General features: G+C 39.9%; 1 protein-coding gene across 4 annotated transcripts in view; it reads left to right on the top strand.

Moving 5' to 3' along the window:
- The window catches only part of PAK1 (p21 (RAC1) activated kinase 1), a 158,033-nt gene that overhangs the window by 120,851 nt on the left and 19,130 nt on the right, over positions 1-18,052 (top strand). For all 4 annotated transcript variants that reach the window (XM_086678391.1, XM_086678389.1, XM_086678390.1 and 1 more), the window contains exons 6-9: positions 4,791-4,907; positions 6,782-6,956; positions 9,292-9,355; positions 13,189-13,237. In XM_086678391.1, the coding sequence (XP_086534517.1) occupies positions 4,791-4,907; positions 6,782-6,956; positions 9,292-9,355; positions 13,189-13,237 (405 nt within the window). The remainder of the gene's footprint in view (positions 1-4,790; positions 4,908-6,781; positions 6,957-9,291; positions 9,356-13,188; positions 13,238-18,052) is intronic.

The following is an 18,052-nucleotide window of genomic DNA, read 5'->3' as shown; positions in this document are numbered from 1 at the left end:
GTGAAGAGATTTAGGGATCTAACTACATCTTAAATAACTTTCATTGAATCTGCCTTTAGTACTCTCCCTTTCCCCTCTATTTCATCTTCAAATCCAGAAGTATACAGTGTTACCAGTTCCTATGCCTTTGAGGATTCTGCTTCATAGATAAATAGATTGGTTTTCAGCTTTGAATTCAGCCTCCTTGAGTCAGTTACTGCTCATCCATTAGTCATTGCCTCCCCCCCCCCTTTTTTTTTTTTTTGCTGCTCTTACCTTCTCTCTTGCTCTCCTCATTCTTCTCGGTTTAATGCCTTTAAAAGACTATTTCTTTATTATAGTTCTAGTGAGATTTCAAGATGTAGATTCCCACGTTCAACTTGCCATCTTTACCAGGCATTCCTGAGGACTGTTCACTTTTAATTCCTTACATTTCTAGATTATTTAAAATATATAATGAGAATCTACTGGCTTTAGATATAATTTAAAATTTTTACTTTTAAAAAAGCAGCTTTATTGAGGCAGTGTTTATATACCATGAAGTTCACCCACCCTAATTGTACAATTTAGTGGGTTTTTTTTAATGTTTATACTTGTGTAGCCATCACCACACTCTACTTTTTAGCACACTCCCATCACCTTGAAAAGTTCCCTTGTTAACTTTTACAGTTCATTCAAACTCCCATGCCCAGCCCTGGAAAACCACTGATCTTCTTTCTGTCTGTATAAATTTGCCCTTCTAGACATTTTATTGAAATGTGCGCATAGCATATAGTCTTGTGTCTAGATTCTTGGCATAAAGTTTGCAAAATTAATCCCTGTTGAATCTTGCATCAGTACTTCATTTCTTTTTAGGTCTCAATAATATTCCATTGTATTGATATACTACATTTTTAATCTGCTCACCAGTTGATGGGCATTTGGGTTGTTTCCACTTTTTGGCTATTAATAATGCTCATTCATGTATAAATTGTATGTGGATGTATATTTTCATTTCTCTTGGATATATACCTAGGAGTGGAATTGCTAGGTCATATGGTAACTCTATGTTTAACATTTTATTTATTTATTTTTTTACTTATTATTTTTAAAAATTTATTTATTTTGAGAGAGATAAAGAGAGTGAGACAGAGCATGTGAGTGAAGGAGGGGTAGAGGGAGAGGGAGAGAGTATCCCAAGCAGTCTCCACACTGTCAGTATAGAGCTCAACGTGGGGCTTGAACTCACAAGCTGTGAGATTGTGAACTAAGCCAAAATCAGGAGTCAGATGTTTAACTGACTGAGCCAGCCAGGCACCCTTACTTATTTTTTTTTTTAAGTTTATTTATTTTGAGAGAGAGACACACACACACACACACACACACACACACACACACACACACAGTGCAGGGGAGGGGCAGAGAGAGAGAGGGAGGGAGAGAAGGCCCAAGCAGGCCCTGCACTGTTAGTGCAGAGCCCAGTGTGAGGCTCGAACTCACGAACTGTGAGATCATGACCTGAGCCAAAATCAAGGGTTGGACGCTTCACTGACTGAGCCATCCAGGTGCCCTCTATGTTTAACATTTTAAGGAACTGCCAGACTATATGTCACAGTGGCTGTTCCATATTATACTCCTACCAGCAATTATGAGGGTTCAAATTCCTCTATATCTTCCTTCACATTTGTTATTCTCTATCTTTTGATTATAGCCATTTTAGTGGGTGTGAAATGGTATCTCATTGTTGATTTGATTTGCATTTCTCAATGGTTAGTGATGTTGAGCATCTTTTCATGTATTTTTTTTTTGCCATTTGGTTATCTCTTTGGAGAAATGTCTTTCCTGTTGTTGATTCCTAATTTAATTCCAAGGTGTCAAATAATATGTTTTATGTGTTTTTAATCCTTTAAAATTCATTATGATGTGTCTTGTGGCCTAGCATATGGTTTATTCTGAAGAATGATCTATATGTGGTTAAAAAGAATGTGTATCCTGCAGATCTTGGGTAGAATGTCCTATATATGTCAGTTAGGTTGAATTGATTGGTGGTATTGTTCAAATTTTCTATGTCCTTGCTAATTTTTATCCTAGTGCTGTTAATTATTGACATCTCCTTGAGGTCTGTTACAGCTTTTGCTTTCTGCTTGGCTGTTTTGATTCTTTTTTTTTTTTTAAATTTTTTTTTTCAACGTTTTTTATTTATTTTTGGGACAGAGAGAGACAGAGCATGAACGGGGGAGGGGCAGAGAGAGAGGGAGACACAGAATCGGAAACAGGCTCCAGGCTCCGAGCCATCAGCCCAGAGCCTGACGCGGGGCTCGAACTCACGGACCGCGAGATCGTGACCTGGCCGAAGTCGGACGCCCAACCGACTGCGCCACCCAGGCGCCCCTTGATTCTTTTATGTATATGCACACAGCTAGGCATGTGAGACTGGTGTGGGGCCTCTCTCATGACTGCTGTGACTGTGAGCAGTCCCAGCCAGAATTTGTTTGCCTATCCAGGACTGCAGTCTCAGGCTAGTAGATCTGAGTTGTGGCCTCTTTTGCTACCAGCTCTGGGAGGTTACCTCCGCTGACAGCACCACGGGGCCTGGGCATTGTCCACTGCTCCAAATGAAGGTGAGCCCTCTTAGATGATGCAGTTATAACCTGCCTTGCCCTGGAAGAGCCCCCACTCTGATGGGGCTGGGGCAGGCGGGATGGATGGAAGCAGCCCTGGGCCAGAGCATCGGAGGTTCCTACTGCTTTTACCCAAAGTTCAGCAGGTTTTATGTCATAAGCATTTCTCAGCAATATATGTAGACCTCCTAGAAGTATTGGAACACACCAAGCATGTTTCCATCTCAGGGTCTTTGTACTCCTTCTACCTGCCGTGAATATTCTTTTCCCAAAGAGTCCCATGGCTTGCTGTCTCAGTTCATTCAGGCCTCTGCTTATATAACTTCTCATTAGAGAGCCCTTTCCATGACTACTCTATCTAAATTAACATTCCCCATTCCTAACCAATTACTGCTCTCATACATGTACCTTATTACTACCTGGCACTTTGGTAATTAATTTTGACTGTATTCTCTTCTAAAATGCAAGCATAGGACCAGGGTCTATATTTGTTTTGTTCTTTAATATAGCCTCAGAGCCTAAAATAGAGCCAGGTACACAGTGAATGAATACATGAGTTGAAGTCACTGCTTTTGTTAAAATAGAGGTTTGTGGTTATTAGACATAATAACAATTTAGTTGATTCCTCACATCCTTCTAGCTCCTTAGCATTTATTTACAAAATGTTTTTATGCCCACATCACTTCATTTCATCCTCCTTTGGCCCTCAGGCAGAGAGCTGCTGTCATTATCCCCATTTTATAGACAAGAAACTTGTGGCTCAGGGCGGGACAGCTCTGCCTAAGGACACAGGGATAAAAAGTAAAAATTTGGGTTAAAAACCTATATCTCTTGATAGTGGTAGTTTTTTCTTTTATGTTTATTTATTTTGAGAGAGAGAGAGCACACTATTGGGTTCAACCACCAGCAGGGGAGGGGCAAAGAAAGGGAGAGAGGGAGAATCCCAAGTAGGCTCCTGCATTGTCAATGCAGAGCCTGACGCGGGGCTCAAACTCACAAAATTGTGAGACTATGACCTGAGACGAAATCAAGAGCCAGCTGACTGAGCCACCCAGGTGCCCTGATACTGGTGGTTGTTAATATTACCACCCAAAGCCATTACCTGTGGAAAACAGAATGTGTTGCTAAGAAAGATGATGAAAAGCCCTTTTCTACAGAGTTAAAGGAAGCAAATAAACATGTGAAATTGTGTTTATAGTATATATCGGGAGCCCCAGGGCCACGGCATGATGAAGAGATTGCTGAGTAACTTTGTTCCCATTTTGGGTTTCTAGTTAAATTTTTGTCGAGTGGAATAGTGGAGAGAAAAGAAATAGTAGAGAGCAGAAAGATATCAAAATACGTGATTTGACAGGGAAAGACCTCTGTTGGATTTCAGAACGGGAAGTAATTTAAGGTTACCCCTCCAATTATACCCCTCCTCTTCCTCCACATGCTTCAAACGATGAATCTTGAGACCAAGAGGATCAATTCATCACCTATTGGCACCAAAGCTAGTTGCTTACATATACCCAGGACTGCCAATTTTTAATTAAAAGTTATGCCCTGCACCAGCAGTCCTGTTCAAATCCATGAAATTGCCAGTTTTCCTCCCTTAGTATGTCAAATGTGGTAAAGATGAGTCTCCCACACAGTAGTTCTTGCCTAGTGTTCCACTAGGTAAGTTCCTTCACTTATTTCCTGTCATTCTGACTCCTGGCTTTCCTCTCTCCAGAAGCCCCAAATGGCAGGCAGGAGGGGAGTTCACCCTCTCTCTGTCCCCCATATCAGATACAGAAAGGAGTAAGGAATTGTAATGATAAACTTTGTGAAATTTCAAACTTTTGATCTCTTTCCCACATTTTGTACTTTGTTACCTGTTCAGTGAAGAGAGTCAAATTCATAGAATAAGGGAAGGAACTATGAGCTTGTGTTCAGAGTTTGGACTAGGTAAGGCAAGTAGAGAATCTGTAAGCTGGCTTCCTAATCCACAAGTAGGCTTTGGGTGGGAGAAGGAAACCTCCAAGGGACTAGTGGATAGTAGTAGCTAAAAGAAAAGGGAGAAGCTGACTGAGTTCCTGGGACTGGCTACACGAAGGTGGAGAGTTTGGAGTCTGATTCGGGTGTGAGAAGGGGTGTCTGAATGAGATTACTCCTGGGGTTTGGCAATTCTGGTAGCTTAAGTCTCATGTCAGCTGGACCTGATGAAACCGGCTTTTCTCTGCTATATAGAATGTGAAGACGGTGTCTGAGAGTCCTGCAGTGCCACCAGTTTCAGAAGATGAAGATGATGATGATGATGCTACCCCTCCTCCAGTGATTGCTCCACGCCCAGAGCACACAAAATCTGTGAGTCTTTGGAGATGTGGACAGCTTTGGGATTTGACAGAGCTTACAGGGGGAGTTATAAGGCCTAGAGGCCTAGAGGTTTAATGCTGTGGTAAGGGTCCTTGGATTTTTGCAGCTGGTGAAATCACAGAACCACCTTGACTGAAAAGTACTTTCTGTATGATTAAAGATATGAGATAGTGTCTTTATTTATCACTGGTTTGCAGGTAGTCTTGAAGTATCCCAGATAATTGGTGTTTATACCAACCTAACTCTAGTTTGCTTAGCCTGTTCCTCACAGACAGGAAGATATATAGAATTAATGTTACTTAGTGCAGGACTTACATAAATTATTCTAGTCTCCTGGGAAGCAACAAAGCAGCCTGCTGCAGATCTTTTCTTCTCTGTTAAATGTGTAGCATTCTACCTCTTAGAACATCATTGATGATACTGAAAGGCCCAAAGGAATTTATAAATATGTTAGTGCTATTAATATGCTGGACATCAGGAGTGCATTTTGATGCTGGATATTGGCAGTGATTTTTATTTAACTTCCTTTGAGGTTCTTGCATTTCAAAATAGCCACAGTCCCTCTGCCCTCACTTTGCACAATCTGGTCCCCATGCCTTTTACTTGATTTAGCTATGACACTAACCTATCATCAGATGATACTCTATTAGATGATTCTTTGTTTGGAATTTTAATATGACAAGAGCTTTACAATGAAAGAATGATCTAGGGCTTACACTCTGTGCTAATACAAAAAAAAAAAAAAAAAAGGCTGCCTTTTGAGTAGAGGATTCAGGGAGCTGTTCAACCATAAGTTGATTGACTGACTATAGGAGATGCTGTGACGGAAATTTAAGGGGTTTAGATGAACTTTTAGGATGAGAACTTTTATTTATTTATTTTTTCAACGTTTATTTATTTTTGGGACAGAGAGAGACAGAGCATGAACGGGGGAGGGGCAGAGAGAGAGAGGGAGACACAGAATTGGAAACAGGCTCCAGGCTCTGAGCCATCAGCCCAGAGCCCGACGCGGGGCTCGAACTCACGGACCGCGAGATCGTGACCTGGCTGAAGTCGGACGCTTAACCGACTGCGCCACCCAGGCGCCCCTAGGATGAGAACTTTTAAACAGAATCTGTGGAATCACCCTTTCTGTAGGTCACAATGAGCTTCACAATTGGAGAGTTGTCAAGATAGCTCACCTTGATACGGCCTTTTTTCAGTTTGCAAGCATGTTTATTTAAAAAAAAATTTTCCTACTAAACCAAGAACTTCTCAAAAACAGAGGAAATATATATGTATGAATAGTGCTTAACATAGTTCTTGGCAGATAACAGAAAGGAAGTAAATATCTAATGAACAAATGAATTGGTAAATTTGATCTTCATAGCATTCCCTTCTTTTTTTTAAATTTTTTAAAATATTCATTTTATGAGAGAGAAAGAGACAGACAGTGTAAGCGGGGGAGGGGCAGAGAAAGAGGGAGACACAGAATCTTCTGAAGCAGGCTTCAGGCTCCGAGCTATCAGCACAGAGCCTGATGCGGGGCTCGACTCATGAACTGTGATATCATGACCCGAGCTGAAGCTGGTTGCTTAACCAACTGAGCCACCCAGGCACCCCAATTCATAGTATTCCTTTCTAAAAGGACACTGTTAATTCCTAATTTATGTTGTGTATGTGAGAACAAGGAAGGCCATTCCACCCACAGAGGATGGGCCTGGGGCACAGAAGAAGAGGAGCATAGATTTTGACCTAGGAGAAGGGATGACTTTATTGGGATTTGTTCTTCTGTGGATGTTCTAACACACATGTATAAGAGGCTCCTGAGCATCACCTGTGCTAACAAAGACTGGCCTTGCCAAATTCTTGCACCAACAATGCAGGTATACACACGGTCTGTGATTGAACCGCTTCCTGTTACTCCAACTCGGGATGTGGCTACATCTCCCATTTCACCTACTGAGAATAATACCATTCCACCAGATGCTCTGACCCGGAATACTGAGAAGCAGAAGAAGAAGCCTAAAATGTCTGATGAGGAGATCTTGGAGAAATTACGTAAGCACTTTGTAGCCTTCTCGACTTGCCTTTTGTATGTGACTGGATGAGCACAAAGATGGAAAACCATTGCTAAAAGGATCCTGGTCCTAGGCTTGTTCTATGTGGCTGGCTGGCTATGCTTGATTTCTTAGCCACGTAAGGTTTGCTTCTCACCTTGCCCCTGCAGCCACCTCCTCTGTCTCAGCAGCCCTGATAGAATATCACGTTAGAATGGAAATGTGATGAGAGTGTGGATTGCTCACTTCAAGGGCTAGGTATCTCTCAACCTTAGGCATGGGTTATGGAGATGAAAAATAGCTTTTATCTAGTGAATAGTCTGGAATGTTGTGTTGAGAAAGACTGAGGCCTTATTCATACCTGGTCAGAAAGATTCCTGTGATTATTGATGCTTGCCATTGACCAAGGAGAAGACGGATCTGCCATCTTGGTTGTAGGAAAAGAGTGAAGGGAAAGTAACATTTTTTGTGAGCCTGTGCTATGTACCAAATGACAAGCAAGGTATTTCCTTGATTTTTTTTGTTGTTGTTAATTTATTCCTTATGAAGATAGACATTATAATCTTCATTTTTTGCAGTTAAGGTATTTGAGGCTCTGGTTATGCTATATACCCTGCCCAAAGATCACACAGCCAGAAAGTAACAGGGCTGAGGTTAGAGCCCTTGTGCTTCTGTAATGAAAGCATGCTGCCTCTTGGTCTCAGGTGGTAACTTCTATTTCACTTTCTTTAGTGGCAAGAAATGAGGGTGTGTAAGAATAGCTTGTTGCTGTGTTTCAGTAAACTGTAAGAGAATTTCTGCCTGAAGGAAGGGACTAGGTTAGTGTTTGGGCTTGGAAAAATCATTTGATGAGGACTTCAATTTATTCTTTGTACCTATTTAGTTCTTTTTTACTAAAAAATTTTTTTTAATGTTTATTTAGTTTTGAGAGAGAGAGAGAGAGTCAGAGTGAGAGCAGGGGAGGGGCAGAGAGAGAGGGAGACACAGAATGTGAAGCAGGCTCCAGGCTCTGAGCTGTCAGCACAGAGCCCGATGTATGGCTTGAACCCATGAGCCATGAGATCATGACCTGAGCTGAGATCAGACACCTAACTGACTGAGCCACCCTGGCACCCCTGTACCTATTTACTTCTAAAGGGGATTTGATGTGACTTATTTGGCCAAATCTGCAAACTAGCATTGCTTTTTAAAGCCTAGGTTTCTGGTTCTTTAGCTTAGCCACTTTCAATTGCTTCCTGATAATTCTTATCTGACTTTTTAAAAAATGTCACTCTTTTAATAGTTGCCCTTGCCCAGAGCCCTTATGAAATGAAGTAGGAAAAGCCACTTATCTAGCCATCTGTTTACTCCTATATGTAGTGTTTTTCTCTGAACCAGATTTGTTTTAAAGCAATAATACTTAGAACATAGAATTAGGAACAGCAGACTAGCCTGGGAGTTAAAGGCACTTGGGTTGAAGCCCCAGCCTTGCCACTGACTTGGGGTCTTGGGCAATTTCCTATTGTTCTCTAGGCTTCCCTTTTCTCATCTTTTAGATTAGGATGTTAATAACTGTCTTATTTGTAAATCAAATGAGATAATATATGTGAAAAGTATCAAATATTAGTAATTGGTGTTGGGGAGAGTGGGAGACCAAAAACCAAAGTCCTAATCTTAGTTCTGACCACCAATTTGCTGTGTGACCTTGGGAAGAAGTATCTTCCCTTCTGTGGGCCTTGGTTTCACCATCTAGATGGTGAAACCCAACCTCTCTCATACCTTTGTGTCTTTGCACTTGATATACTTCCTTCTGTAACCCCTTCTTGACTTTCTTCTCCCTGGCTAACTCCTACTTACCCTGTAAAAATCAGATATCACTTCCTTTCTGAAGACTTTCCAGTCTGTATTTTATGCCTCTTTCTGTATTACAACAATTGGATTTTCATGGAACTTTATGCTTACTTTTCTATTTCTTCCATGAGACTGAACTTCTTGAGAGCAGGGACTGTTTTAACTATGTCTCATCTATCCCTTTATTCCTAGTATTCAACATAGGGCTTGGTACATAGTAAGTGAGCATATTAAATGAGTAAATGTTTATTGAATGAATGAATTTAAAAATGAATGGTGGCCTTGAGGAGTTTAGAAATGGAATAGAATACGATGAATAAAAGCCGTAAGGAGATGAAATTTTTGGTTGGAACTTACGGGCAAGAGCTGAGGATTTACTGAGTATGGTTTTGGGTGTTGGAGATAGTTTTTTAATCCTTGCCAGCTCAAGGGTTTGGGGGAACATGGGCCCTGCTTTGTATCTTGATCTGGGAAAAAATGATTCATGGTCTCTGTTTCTTTCAAAGGGAGCATAGTGAGTGTGGGCGATCCTAAGAAGAAATATACACGGTTTGAGAAGATTGGACAAGGGTTAGTAGGGGCATTTTCTTTCCCTAGAGAAATGACTTAAAAATTGTGTATGCTGGTATATATGATTTTGCTTTTGTTTTGCCTCTCATAAACCTTGTTCTTTCTCTACCTCATCCCTCACCCATCTGGAAGTGTTATGTTAGGCTGACTTCAGGTTTGGCAGAATTATGCTTAGTACGAGAGATGTGCCATTTAGCTGACCATGTTGCTAAAAATAACCCTTCAGTGAGAGTGCAAAAGCCATTTATTTTCTTAGCACAAAACCTGCTTCCCAAATTACAGCTCTGCTTTTTCAGATTAACCCTGTTGACCTGGCGCTGAGACCTACCAGCACTAATGTGAAATGGAAGACTCTGAACTACAGACCCTTCTGCTAGTGTAATGGGACCTGCTTTTCTAGGTGGATGCCAGGATTCATGTCTCCTGCTCTCTGATTTCTTCTGTGAATCTTGCATGCTGCCCTCAGTGTACTGAAGTCAGCAATTCTTAACTGAGTTCCTGTTTATGTGCTAGGCACTATGAATACAGCTATGAATCTGATACAAACTCTGTCTTCAAAGACCTCATGTTTATGATAAGTCTTAAAAGTGTTTGGCCATTATTTTGAGCAAAAGAAGCCAGATATAAAAGAGCAGACACTATATGATGTGTGTTTATGTGAAGTTCAAGAGAAGGCAAAACTCATTTATGCTAATAGAAGTCAGAAAAATGGTTGTATCTGGGAAGGGCATGTGAATTGGGAAGGGGCATAAGGAACCTTTGGGGTGATCTTGATGGTGAACACATGGGTGTGTACATACTGAAAAATCATCAAGTTGCACACTGAAAATTTGTGCAGTTTACTTTAGTCAAGTCATATCTCTGTATAAAAAAGCAAAATAATGAGATTTCTATAGACCTACCCAAATAGCTAAAATTAAAGAGAAACTGGAAAAAAAAAGCACCTGACTTACAGAAAGCTCTCAGTTAATTGAATGAAAACATTGTTGCTAATGAAGTCTTTGAAGTTTTCTGTTTTAGTTTTCTTTCTTATGAATCCAAGAACTTCTGAAAATAAAGTATTACATTATATAATGATGTGTTTGTACATCATTCTACAGCTTACATCTGTTATTTGCATCTGTTGTTTAATTTAATCCTCAAAATAACCCTGGACATGAGTGGATCTTATTTTTTTCCTGGTCCAGTGCTTTTCCTACCAGACATGTTTTTGCGAGTCTGAACTGATATAAGGTAGTTAACACCTTGAAGAGAAATCATATTGCTTGTCTCAAAATAACCTGGGATGGCATTTCCTTTAGCTAACTACATTACAATATTAAGAATGTAGAAGAAAGGTGCATGGACAAGTGTGGGCAAGTCAGGTTGCATCTCTGGACTTCAATTTCTTTATCTGTAAATTTAAGAGAGGGCTTGTGGACTCAGAGCCTTTCACTTCCAGAACTTCTGACTTTTCTTTCTTTTTTTTTTTTTTTTAATTTTTTAAACGTTTATTTATTTTTGAGAGAGATAGAGAGTCAGAGTGCAAGCAGGGGAGGGGCAGGGAGAGAGGGAGACTCAGATGTTGAAGCAAGCTCCAGACTCTGAGCTGTCAGCACAGAGACCAACATGGGGCTCGAATTCACAAACTGCGAGATCATGACTTGAGTCGAAGTTGATACTTAAACGACTGAGCCACCCAGGTGCCCCTCTGACTTTTTTTTTTAAATTCAGAAATGAACATCAGAAATGTAACATATATAGGCATAAATAGGCAACATATGAAAAATGTTTTTTCCTTGCTTTTTTGACAGGTCTGTTAGTGTGCTAAGGGAGGAATGAAAAATGAATTAAGCTCCTACACATTCCATGATTTTAAAATGCCACAGGGCACCTGGCTGGCTCAGTTGGTAGAACAGGCAACTCTTGATCTGAGGGTTGTGAGTTCAAGCCCCATGTTGGGCATGGAGCCTACTTAAAAAATATAGTAAAAAATAAATGCTACACAAATATGATGAATTGATAGTTATAATTTTTGTTTGCTTTTTATCCCTTAAGACCTGAAGAATTTTTTTTGACCTGGAATTCATATGTCTTTTTTTAAGGTACAAATAATCAAGTATTAACTAGTGGGCCTGACATCTAAATCTCTGTAATCATGGAGACATAGTCCCAAAATGTCCAGTCCCTTGGGGCCTGGGCATATTTGTCCTTTAAGAATGATGCTTATGGTAGGATGGAAGAAGATGAGTATAGGAAAATAGACACCGGCTTAATGACAGAAAATGACTAGAGATAGAATGATCAGGCAGTGGGAAGGTAACTGCCAATACAAATAATCCACTTCTTATAGCCCGTATCTTATGATCGCAATTTCCTGGCATATGAGTATACTTCTAACTAAGGAGTGGTGGTGTGGAAGCTGGTGACCATAATTTTGAGCTGCAAGGCCTACAAGTGACTTTTCTCCCTAAACGGACCTGATTTCCCTGGGTAGCATAATCTCAGGGCTTGCCTGGAATGCATTTGGTAATATATAGACTTTAAGATTTCTTCAAATTACACATATGTATCTGACATACAGCATGTACAGTTATAAATGTTGTTGCATATCACTCACCTGCAGATATACAGGGTTCATGGTTATAGGCATAAAATTAACTTTTTAGTTATTTAGAACGGACATGATTCCTTTCCTAGCATTATTCATAGTTTGTCTCTGCCTTTCTTCTTCCCACTCTCTTTCTCTGTTTGTATGTGTGAGTGTGTGTGTGTGTGTGTGTGTGTGTGTATATATGTTTGTGTATTATACATGTACATGTGTGTGTATATGAGGTTATTTTTACCTTGGGGATGGGGTAAGAATTATATCAGATTTTCAGGCAACATATGTGCTTGAAAAACCATATTTAATATTTTATGTTTGAAAAAATGAAAAATAAAACCCTATTTTACAATATAAACTGCAAAATAAAATTCACATATCCTCTTGATAGGATAAGTGATTAAAAAATCACTGTTCTAAAGGTTCATAGGATTAAAGCACCATGAGATTAATTTTCTATTTTTTAGTACTTACAGTTTTTTAATGTAAATTATAATTGAATATAACACAGATAAGTGTACAACTCAATGAATTTTATAAAATGAACACACCCATGTAACCAGTACCTACATTAAGAAATAGAACATTACTATTACCCCAGAAGTCCGTATTTCTTTTGCTAAAAATATAAGCAGGTCAACCCTCCCCGCCCCCTCCCTCCACCTCATTCTGAACATTTCCCTTGGATCCCTTTCCCCTCACTCACCCCTGGTTGAAAACCATAGATCTGACCTTACTAAGGTTTACAAATGAAGAGTTTGAGGCTGCAAGGGGTTAAAGGAACCTGCCAAGGGTGATGGAGAAGAGGGGAGGAAGAGCAAGAACAGGAAACTAGTATATAATCAAGACCTGTTATATTCTAGGCACTTGGCTAAGTGCTTTATGAACTAATTGATTTAAATTCTCTTATAGTCTCTTATCTCTTATCTTCACTTCGCCAACGAGAAAAGTGAAGCTCAGAGAAATTAAATCACTTGTTCAAGATCATATAGCTTGTAGATACTAGGTAGACGTTTCATTTTGGAACCTAAGTCTTTTGGCCCCTGGAGCCTGTGTTCTCTTTCTGCCATGTACTGCCTCTCACATATGAGAATAGAGTAGGGGGAGGGGGGATTGGGGAGGGTTATTTTTGCTGCTATTATTATTAACACTTGCATTGCCAGGTCGTATGTAGATCTACATTTGACAAATATCACTTCATTTAATACCTGCGTTGTTTTTTTCTCTCTCTCTCTCACCTGTCACGTAGTGCTTCAGGCACTGTGTACACTGCAATGGATGTGGCCACAGGACAGGAGGTGAGTATTAACCACCGACTCTTGCTCCTTCAGTTCTACTGTTTCTTTTTATGTTTGGTTAATTTTTAGTTCTTCTTAGCTCAATAGGGACACTTCTAGTTTCTCACTATAGAAGACTAGAACTAAACAGAGGAGTAACATAATGAGACTTACAGATTTTGGAAAAAGTCTCTTGTGGCTACAGCATGGAGAACAGATTGGAGGAGTTAAGCTTGGAGCAGGTGAGTCAGGTGGTTATTGCATAATTTTAGGTGAGAGGTGATGGTTTGGACTGAGGCAGTAGCATAGTATGAATGGGAGGAAGTGGCTGGATTTGAGGGGTACACGGGTAGATTTGCCAGAATCTGGGGATTGATGAATGTGAGGATGACTCACAAGTGAGTGATCCTAGTTAAGTAGAAAGTAAAAAGGTGGAGGTATAGGTTTGAAGAAGTTGGATATTGTCTGAGAGATCTTCTTGTGGCACTGCCTAGTGGTGGATGATTGTTTATACAAGTTTGGTGTTTGGTAGAGAAATCTGACGTAGAAGAGATTTAAACACACATCTCTTGACTCCTGATGTAGTGATCCTTTCGTTAGTCTGCGCCCAGAATTCCAGCAGACGTTGAGGTCCTCATTTGGAGGCACCTCTTTGTCTTTCTCATTTCATTAAGCTGGCAGAATTCTGACTTTATTGCTAAGGCCTGCTGACCCTACATCTTCAGCAGAAGGAAGCCGTGAAGGGAATATAGAGTACTTGAGTTTTCCTTGCATTCTGTTCTTTGATTGTAGAGCAGGAATGTTGGCAGGTGGGCTGGGGATGGGAGCTGCTCGTGGAAGTTCTTAGTTTGCAGAGTCCTGGGACTCAGAGGTTGTGAGAGAGACCTCTTGTTCCCGTGACAGAGTACGGCTCCTGGGAGGGAAGCTACTAAGACCTGCTTGTGGATGTTTGGTGGTTGAAACCCCTGGTATACTGGAGCAGTCATGGTCAATAGGAATAGCACATATTTCACCTTGCTCTTGTGAGTCTTTTACAAGCATCAAAACCCAATATTGAGGCTCCGTTGACGGTAGGTCAACTTAAAAAACAAAACAATTATTTAAGGATTTAGTCATTGTTCTTTGAGATGAATTCAATAATCTAGATGCTTACTGTTGTTAGCACTTAAATGATTTTAGGCAAGTCATGTGACTTCTCTGAATCTGAATTTTATTTATGAAATGTGCATGATAACATATACATACCTACCAAAAGTGTTGGAAGAATTCAGTAAAGCAACGTACGTGAAAATGCATCATAAACTTGAAGAATTAAAGTTATATATTTATTATATTCAGTAAAAAATTCCATATTTATTATTTTTTATTTGTTCCACAAAGCAATTGCTGAAGATTTGCCTTATGCCACACTTTGTGCTAAGAACTGTGTGAAATATTGAATCCTGTGCAGGCACGCAGACATTAAAATCATATATAAGTGTTAGAGACCACACTTGCCATTGGGCACATATAAAAGTCTTGTAGTGTGGCGAATAGATCGGAGGACAGGAACCTGCATTAAAGTAATGGTGAGTAAGGAAGGTATTACTGTGCCAGTTTTAAACGTGGTGAATTAGAGGCAGAGGTAGAAAAGAGGTGATTATACCAATCCTAAAAAGAACCCTGTGGGGTAGGTAATATTATTTCCTTTTACTGATTAAGATTTTGAGGCTCAGAGAGTTTAGCTAACTTTTGCAAGTTTGTGCTGCCAGCAGTTAGCAAGGACTGGGTTAGAATCTTGATTCTAAAACCTAGACCTGTGTTCTCTAAGCTGCAAGGCCACAACAGAGCTAAGGTTAGGTGCTAGGGCTCCTTGTCCTGTTTCTGGGCTCTGGGGCCCTACAGCCCTTGATGGGAGACAGGCTGGTGATTGGCAGTTCCTGGAAAGGCCTGGAGCCTGCATGTGTGAGAAGCTGGCCACAGGAAATAGAAACTTGACTTCACTGTATGCCTGCCTTGTGGTTACAAAACTATGAATGGAAGCAAGTCCATTAGGGTGGCTAATGTAGTGTGGTCAGGAAGGCCTCATTTCCTGCCCCAGGGAGCATAAATCGTTAGTGGAGCTGGCAAGATGCTCTCAGTCTTTGTGAGTGAGTGCTTATTGGGGGTTATCCACTTGGGAAGAACAGAACTGTTGTATGTCACATATAGGAAGATTAGTATGTTAATGCCAGGAAGTCTTCCAGTTACAGATCCAACAATTATTTTTCAAACCCATTTTTAGAGGGAATGTGTTTTATAGAAGGAATAGATTGGAAGAGAGAGACTTTGGAGTCATATGGACCTGAGGGCATTGATTATGACCTTGGTCAATTTCTTAAAAGTCTTGGTCTCAATTTCTTTACTTGAAAATACAGATAATGATTTTTGCTTGGAGGGTTGTTGTTACTTTTTACTGAGATAATGTAACTAGAGCACCTAACCTAACACCTGGCACGCAGTAAGCATTGAATAAACAGTGTTGCCGTGGTTGGTTTTTGCTGTCGTTCCTGTTGATGTGGTCATTCTTGCTGCTCTGGGTTAGATATTCCTCAAATACGGTCATTACTACAATTCATGGCTTTTATTGTTCTCTTCCTTTATTATTAAAAATTTTTACTTGTATTTGAGTAATGCATTGGCCACTATCTCCTATTTAGTCCTCAAAACAATCCTGCAAAAAAGGGAACCAAGGGTGGGATTATTATCCTCAATGTACTGATGGAGAGACCAAGGCACAGAGAGCTTGTGATTGGTCAAGGTCAGTAAATGACAGCCTCAGAGCTTAGGTCCCCAGAGCTCAGGTTCTCAGAGCGCAAGCCCAATTCTTTTTCTTTTATAGAAATGCTATGTGCTGTCCTAAGAGAGACGGATTGTGTGAAGGGCATTTAGCCTAGCACATAATTAGTCAGTAGCTTTTGAAAAGGATTCCTGGTATCCTGCTACTGCCTCTGTGTTATTCTCTACTTGCCAGTCATCTCCCTTGCTGCTTCCAGCAGCCATCTCTTTGAGGTTTGTAAGCACCGTCCCATTCTTTAGGATGGCCAGAGGAACTCCAAAGGTATTCCTTTGGCCCCAGATTTTAATATATATTATAAAGGTCACTATACTTAATACAACTTTAGATCAATATGTTGCTCTTCAGATATTAGAAAAAGCTAATAATCAAACATTATGGAAAGCTACAGCCAGACCAGAAGCCTAACCTCATAGGAGACCCCACTCCGAAGCAAATTTTTCTTGCTTGCGGTGAGGAATGGAAGTAGTCAAGTGTTTAAAAGAATCATTTCTGTTCTTATTGATGAACTGAATCTCTGCAGAAGATTGCCTACACTTTACTTAAAGAAATATGAGAGTTATGTTTTTTTTCCCATAAAAATGTGGATTATTCATTTTTTACAGCTCTTGCTGCTTCTGGAAAGACTCATTTAGTTGTTCTGTTAGGTTGTCCATGTTCTTGTCTGTTAAGCAGGAAAAGAAAATATCTCTAGGGAGTAAACATTTAGCAAATAATTTAAGCTCTGTGGAATAGTCTATTGCTGATGCTATTTATAGTCTAAAAACAAAGTTCTTATCAACCCACTGAATTCTCTCTTTCTCTCTTCATTTCCACAAACATTTGTTGAGCAACCACTGTGTGTCAGGTCCTGTGCTTGGCACCAGGGATTCTGAGTGTTCAAATGAGCTCTCAAGCTTCTAGAGATACACACCCTAACTAATCATCATAAAGGCACTATGTGGTAAGTTCCCTAAGAGAGCTATAAAGATGATCTTATGAGGCTTTAGAGAAGAGAAAAAAGCCTATCTGGTTTGGAGAATGAAGTTTCTTTTGGCCTGACACAAAGTATAAATAGCTTTTGAACATGTGGAAAGGATGCAAGGTACTCCAAATGGAGAGAAGATCAGATCACAGAGCATGTGAAGGAATACAGTGGGAAGTAAGATAGGGGTCAGATCATGAGAACTTTGAATGTTGGGCTGAGGAGCATCTAGGCAAACAGAAACCATTTATGTATTTGAGCAGAGCAGGGTGTTATCAAATGTGCACTATGGGGAAGATTAATTTGGCCTTGTGTGCAGGATAAATTGGCATCACTTTTGAGGGTTCTACTCCTAACTTTGCTACTGAATCACTGTGTATACAAATAACATATCCTCTCTGAATCATGATTTCCATATCTGTCAAAAGGAATCAATATTAATGCTTAACTCATAGTGTGTCTCCGAGGGTTAAATGAAATAAACCTGAGAATACCTTACCTAATACTTGATACATAGAAGAAATGGACGCAAAAGTGTCTTGGAAACTAACTTATACCTTGTATTTGTGTTATGTGGAAATTCATTTCCACAGACAAAAAACCTATTAAATTCTTTTTGATATATAAATATTAGGGATCCCATCCCCTTTTTCTCTTCTCTCTTAATGTGATCAACTCTGATTTATCTTTCCACACCAAGTTCAAAAAGTCATCCCCCCTTTATGAAGCGTCTCAACATTGCCATATTGAAGGAGGTCTTGCTCTATTTTGTGTTTCTGTAACACTTCGTATGGACTTTTGTTATGGCATACCTCTTTTATATTGTGATTTAAAAAAATATTTTTCTCATATGAATATTTTATTAGTAGAAGGTTTGATCCTCAAACTTTGGTGCACATCAGAATCAGCTGGAGCATTTATTAAAACAGAATTTCTCATTCTGTCTGGGTGGGACCTAAAAAATTTCAATTTCTTGGGCACCTGGATGGCTCAATCAGTTAAGCGTTAGACTCTTGATTTCAGCTTAGGTCATGATCTGACAGTTCATGATCTCACA

This window comes from Puma concolor, chromosome D1 (genome assembly GCF_028749965.1).
Source record: "Puma concolor isolate L17-30 chromosome D1, mPumCon1.1.hap2, whole genome shotgun sequence".
Classification (NCBI taxonomy): domain Eukaryota; kingdom Metazoa; phylum Chordata; class Mammalia; order Carnivora; family Felidae; genus Puma; species Puma concolor.
The sequence above is the reverse complement of the archived record's forward strand: the minus strand, read 5'-3'. Positions and strand labels throughout refer to the sequence as shown.